This window comes from Centruroides sculpturatus, unplaced genomic scaffold (genome assembly GCF_000671375.1).
Source record: "Centruroides sculpturatus isolate CEXI.00-Female unplaced genomic scaffold, Cexi_2.0 scaffold1183, whole genome shotgun sequence".
NCBI classification, from domain to species: domain Eukaryota; kingdom Metazoa; phylum Arthropoda; class Arachnida; order Scorpiones; family Buthidae; genus Centruroides; species Centruroides sculpturatus.
The window spans coordinates 266,393-272,961 of record NW_019385406.1 but is presented as its reverse complement, the minus strand read 5'-3'; the positions used below and the strand labels follow the sequence as shown (position 1 = coordinate 272,961).

The 6,569-nt window shown below is 31.0% G+C and overlaps 1 protein-coding gene across 1 annotated transcript in view; it reads right to left on the bottom strand.

Annotated features, from left to right (window-relative positions):
• Window positions 1-3,882: 3,882 nt before the first annotated feature.
• The window catches only part of LOC111638616 (LMBR1 domain-containing protein 2-like), a 47,698-nt gene continuing 45,011 nt past the window's right edge, over window positions 3,883-6,569 (bottom strand). The window contains exon 8 of the mRNA XM_023384357.1: window positions 3,883-4,125. Within this exon, the coding sequence (XP_023240125.1) occupies window positions 3,898-4,125 (228 nt within the window). The 3' untranslated portion in view covers window positions 3,883-3,897. The remainder of the gene's footprint in view (window positions 4,126-6,569) is intronic.

Genomic DNA, 6,569 nt, shown 5'->3' with positions numbered 1-6,569 from the left:
CTCTGGTTTCATTATACATTGTTTTGCTTAATGTCAATTTTACCATAAGCTAAATGAAATAAACAAGAGTTAAGTTCCTATGGCATATTTCAATCACAAAAGCATTACCAAACTTCTAAATAAAGACCCCCAAACTCTTTTAATATAAAAAAATTTGAAATAAATGCAAGATTGGACTGGCCCATTGGGGTATTGGGCTTTCCCTGGTAGGCTATCATTAAAAAAAAATAAATACAAGTGTTTTGGAATTCAATATAATTTTAATAGTAAGAATTCTATATTTGTCTCTTGCTTGTGCACAACTGCTTATGAATGTTGATTCAATGCAACAAAAAAATAAACAAGAACACAATTGTCAGTAAGTGTATCACTTATATGCTATCATGTAATGATATATTTTGAAGAGTAATTATTTTAAAATATTTATTTTTTAAAACCGCAATTTAGTGTAATAACCAACACTTGGCACAACATTCATTTATACAATGATTTAAAATAATTGCATCAAAACACCCGAATTTTTTGTCTAGCATAAAATTATTTTTTTATTTTTCTAACATTTTCAACCTACTTAATATAGGCCATCTTTAGGCTTAAGATTAATCTGTTCCAAAATGGAACATATTGTTTTTCAAATATGTTTCATTTTAAATTTAAAAGTTTTAATTTAAAATAATTGTACATATTAAATAAATGAACAAATAAATAAACATTTTTTTTTGTTCCAGTGAAACTGTGAATCTGTCTCAGGGAGATTAGTAGAATTAAAAGAATTGCAACAAATTTGGGTTACAAAACTGCAAAAATTCAAGGACTGGTCAAAAGTTAGGGAAAATAAAGGCATAAGAAATACTAAATTAGATGGAATAACAAATTCACATACAATAAGCATACAGGAGGAATGATGAATGAATTGGATACTTATAAAACTTGAGAATGGTCTATAAAAAAAGCACCCAATAGCTATAGTTTACTATGGAATGATAAAGACAGCATAAAAATGGAAGAAGAAGCTGGAGTTTATAAAATACCATTTGAAAATCAACTGGAAGAAACCTGGCGGTACGTCTGTGAGAACACAAATAAAACATGGATAAAGGGCACAGCAGCATAATATTAGCAATTATGGTGCAGACCGAAGGAGCGATTGTAAGATAGGATGAGGCAAAAGTCATTAAAATGATTCACTCTCCATCCATTGCATTGGAGATGGAAAAGATGAAAATTTAAAAAAAAAAAATGAAAAAATGTTGCCTAAATGCCAAGGATGCTAATGTGCTTCCAACAGCATGGAAGTATATGATAGAAAAAAGTATGGGACTTAAAAACTCTTAAAACTTGTATTCGTTATACTTAGCCTTGTTTACTATGTTTTATTTATTTATTTGTTCATTTATTTAATATACACAATTATTTTAAATTAAAATTTTTTAATTTAAAATGAAACTTATTCAAAAAATAATACGTTCCATTTTGGAACAGTTTAACCTTAAGCCTATATTAAGTAGGTTGAAAATGTTAGAAAAATATACACTCTCCTCCTTCAAATTAGCAGTGTCTTGCCCCTGTGCATCATACTTTTCCTGTTAAAATAGTCATGCCGACTGTAGAGAATCCAGCCTGCATTCACAGATTCCCTCCCGCCAACTCATCATACTGAATTGAAACAGTCAACTATCTGAACAGAAAAAACAAACTTTAATCACACTTGATCGTATACACTAGAAACTCAATCCTACAGTTAACAAGACTCTTCTTATCCTTCCTTGCTCACTTTCGAACTCCACCACTTTTCTCTTCACTAACTCCACCATCCTCCCATCTCTAATCTGATTCTCCAACTCTTGTCCCTCTCTCCCATTTTTCCCACTTTTTCTCCCCTTTGTTTTATGACCCTTTGTCTACCCTTGTTTATTACTTTACAACTGCTTGTAAAGAGATTGAATATTGACCAATAAGACTGCAGTCAGGGGAAAAGAATAGGTCCAATATCACTACACTGATCTAACTGCTTTTGAGAGAAATTTTTGAATTGAAATAACATGACTGCTGATTTGAATCAGAAGTTTGCACATAGTTAATTGGGGCCTCCTGCCCCTAAGGTTTNATTCTTGATCTTGTTTATGTAAGCAATTAAAATTTTTTTTCTTTTAATTTTGTCTAACAACCTGATTTAGTAACATTGATTTTGGTATATTATAATTGTTATTTTACTATATTTTGATTTGTTAGTGTTATCAAGTTTACTCTTTGATGTTGTAAAGATGTCAACTTTATGGTTGTGTTAATTGTCAGTAGTAGTTAAGTATTAATAGTTTGTTTTATTTATATGTGGTGTTACTCATTTTTCAATCTCTGCTGTGTGGACACAAAGATGTTCTTTCTACCATGTTCACTATGGGTTTGGCCAAGTCTACAACAGCAGTGTCTTGATGGTGAGGAACAAAACCTGAAATATATGGGAGATTGCCCACAAAAAATCCTGGGGTTTCCTGCCCAAATTTGATTCCAGGTCCCAAGGGTAGCAGGCTGATGCTTTTGTCATTTTGAAACTCTGGCCATCATCCTTATATATGCAGAGTGATTATAATTAAAGTTTGAATTTCACAATGGTCTGACATAAGAACCATTGGTCAAAATGACTTGACATTTTGTGTGAATATGTATGAAGCAATGGAACTTTGATAAAGAAAAAAATTTAGTTCAAAAATTTGCTGCTATGGGAAAAATTTGTGCTTTATTATGGTGGAAAGCAATACAAAAGTAAAAAACATTTACAAGTGACATAACAAATGTTCAATATGCTGGTCTTTGTATTCTAATAAAAGCTGAAATCACAAAATATCATGTTCAATACTAGATCTGAGTGTTTCTGTAGAGATGTGGATATGATGAGTGATGCTGGCTTTCAGTTCCACTAAATATGCAATGTGTCTTTTAAACACAACATTCTTTAGATGTCCCCAAAGCCAAAAATCATATGGAATCAAATCTGGTGAATTTGCTAGCCATGTTACAGGAAAATTTTGAGATGAACAATTGATATAATATATCAATTGTCCTTTAGGACTTTTCTATTTATTTTTAAAAATAAATTAAATTAAATAAATAATTATACTTGAAATGTTCACCTCAAAATTTTCCTGTAGCATGGCTAGCAAATTCACCAGATTTGATTCCATGTGATTTTTGGCTTTGGGGATATCTAAAGAATGTTGTGTTTAAAAGACACACTGCATATTTAGTGGAACTGAAAGCCAGCATCACTCATATCCACATCTCTACATCTCTTTTTATGTGTATTATTTAATTTTGGGAGTATATTATACTCCCCAAAATTAATAAATACACATAAAAACAAAGACAATAATTACATAAAATAAAAAAATTGTATAATTCATTTTTACATTTTAATTTAAAACAAGTAATTTGCATCTTTTGATACTGCCAATATGCATCACAGGTTCCCCTAGTAGCAAATTTTTGAACAAAATTTTTTCTTTACCAAACAAAACTATTGCTTCACAAATATTCTTGTAAAATGTCAAGTCATTCTGACCTGTGATTCTTATTTCAGACCATTGTGAAATCAGAACTTTAATTATAATCATCCTGTAGTTACGTGCCTCCTCTTATTCAGTAAAATTTCATTTCTTCTCCTAAAAAAGTCTGTATGTGTGTTTAATTTTTATAGTTTTTTACATTATAAATTTTAAGAAAACAATTTTTGTTTGAATGAGATATGTGGAACTACTTCAAGTGTTTGGGGGTGAAGAAATAGACTCCTGAAAATTGGCAACTCTGATACCTGTATGTATATATATAGTCAGTCAGAGACTTTTTTACTTGACAGGGTCACTGCCATGACTCATGATTTAATTAAAAAAAAAAAAAATACTAATAAATGTTAAATATATCTTTTGGAATTAAAAATTTTATCTTTTTACCGATTTTTGGTGTAAGTAAAGCTCTCACAAAAGAAGACCGTCGTGGCATGAAAGTCGATTTAAAAAGATGATCATGATTCATTTCATTACGAACAATATCTTCCCATTCAAAGGAATGCTCAACCAACATGTTCCATTGACACTGAGTACGTCTATACGTTTGTAAAGCACGAATTATCTAAAATAAAAATTTTAAATTACTAAAAATAATATTAACATTTTTATAATTTTATTTTTCATATCTTTTATAAGTTTATTTGGAATAGACTTAAAAAAGATATGAGAGAATATATTTTCTCTCTATTAGTAGTGGTATAAAAGTGATAAAATTAAATTATTGACAGACTTATCTATATATAACACTGCAAATGTATTAAAAAATTAAATAATAAATAAATTACTTTTTAATGAATTTCATTACTTTAAAAATAAAAGTTGATTACCTATGGTTATCACAAGATGAACTATTGACAAGATTGAAAAAAATTGCTTAAAAATTTAAAAGAATGTATTATAATGCCTCAGAAATTTTGATGTAATTAAATCTTTCAAAATTACATATTTTAGAAGGGAAAACAAACCAAAATAAATGAATGAACAAATATTAAAGGCTTAAAAAACAAAAAGTACTACTATGAAATATGAATTATGTAAGGAACAGATTTCTATATTTGGAAAAATAATCCTAGTTAATGCAAATGATATTTTTATCAAGTTATAAGGCAAACATAATACAGTGGAACCTCGCTTAATGAGCATAATTCATTCCAGAATCTTACTTGTAATGCAAAACACTTGTTAAGCAAAACAATTTTTCCCATAGAAATTAATGTAAAATACAGTTAATCCGTTCTAGCTGTCAGTATTTTTGTAATTTTATTTGTAAAATGGGTTGTTTTCTTTGATTCTTTTCAAAAAAATGGTTTGAACTTTTGCATCAACCGAATATAATTTAATATCCACATGTTAAAAGCAAAAACACTATTCTTAAGTCGGACCAAAGTTCAGGGAGAAGTAAGAAAAAAACTGTACTGTAGTGTCAAAACAAACACGACGCAAAAACGAATGATGTAACAGATCAGGTGGATCAGGTGGAATGTCTGCGGGGAAGATGAAACTCTGACAGAAGCAGTCATAAACAGTTGATCTAGGTTAAATTTTCGGAAAAGGGGAATGATTTGACAAGTTTAAAAACATCGCTTACGATCGTTAAAGTTTTAAAATGACAGATAGCAGAAACAATAGGCTAAATTATGAGTGAAAGGATTATATGTTTATAAACAATCTCCAATCAGAGTCAACAAACAGGTGTCAAATAAATGCCTCCGAACAAACCTTTCTCGTGACCTGATCTGGTTTCGGTTTTCACCTGGAGACAAAGAAGAAAACAATCGGGAAGCGAGGAATGGGATGCAGGATTAATCGTAAGGTGAGATTCAAGGAAGAAATACTATAAAAACCCCAAATCTCAAGGTCAAAACACAGTTTTCCTAAAAATTCTATGGCGATTAATCTGTGTCGTCTTCATCTGGATTAAGTCTGAAGTCGTGCCCACTAAAATATGTGTTGTGTCTCACGGACCGCTCCAGTCGTTGGAGCTCTGTCACCTACCATCGCTTCTATAACCAAGCGAACCCATCTCGTTCGCTCTGGGGCTATGACTGATCAGCTTGCACTATCATAGGATCAACAATACGCCATGCCTCAGTGCCGGGAGAAAATACTGTAGATAAGTTATTTCCAACCACCTCAAATATATAAGCATCTTCCCATTCTAATAAACGATTTTCACTGTAAAATACTTGTCATCTTTGTCTTCTCCGCCACCACCAACGTATGAATGGTCCCTAGACCATCACCGACACATGATTAACTGATTCCCCCTAAAAGTCGGCAAGCTTACAAATTTGACACAAAAATCCATTAAGTTCGTTATTCGAGACAAAATTTTTGATAAAATAAAAGTTCATTAACCGATTTGGTCGTTAACCAGGGTTCCACTGTATTCAAATATTTTATATATAACATTATTCAAAGAAAATTATACCATATACATTGTTAAGGAGTGTAAATCATCATCATTTCTTTTAGTGTGAAATGAACAAACCTGAAATGCGAATTTGATTTGCAGACCAAAAAAAAAAAAAATCATAGATAATATGTCTGATAAACATGCAAAACGATATGCCAAATTCTTGGGCTATATAAAGGCTATAATTAAATATTAGAAATTAATTAATTTGACTAGAGGTAGGCAGTTATGCTGCCATCTCATACTAAATTTAATAATTACTAGCAGACTCCGCCGTGCATTGTTGTGGCTCAAAATGTATCTATTATAAATTTATAACACTTCCCCCGTGAGGGGGAAATTTTTCGAACAATTTCTTCTTAGTGTACATTCTCTTGACGTACCCTATTAAAACGCAATCAAAAACGCAAAAACCCGCATCTAAAATAGTATAATAGAAGCCAAGTTCTTCACAGTAAGCCTTAATCCTGTCTCTCTCCCCCGCAGGGGAATATCGAAAAATTTCTTCTTAGTGTACATTCTGTTGACGTAACCTATTAAAACGCAATCAAAAACGCAAAAACCCGCATCTAAAATAGTATAATAGAAGC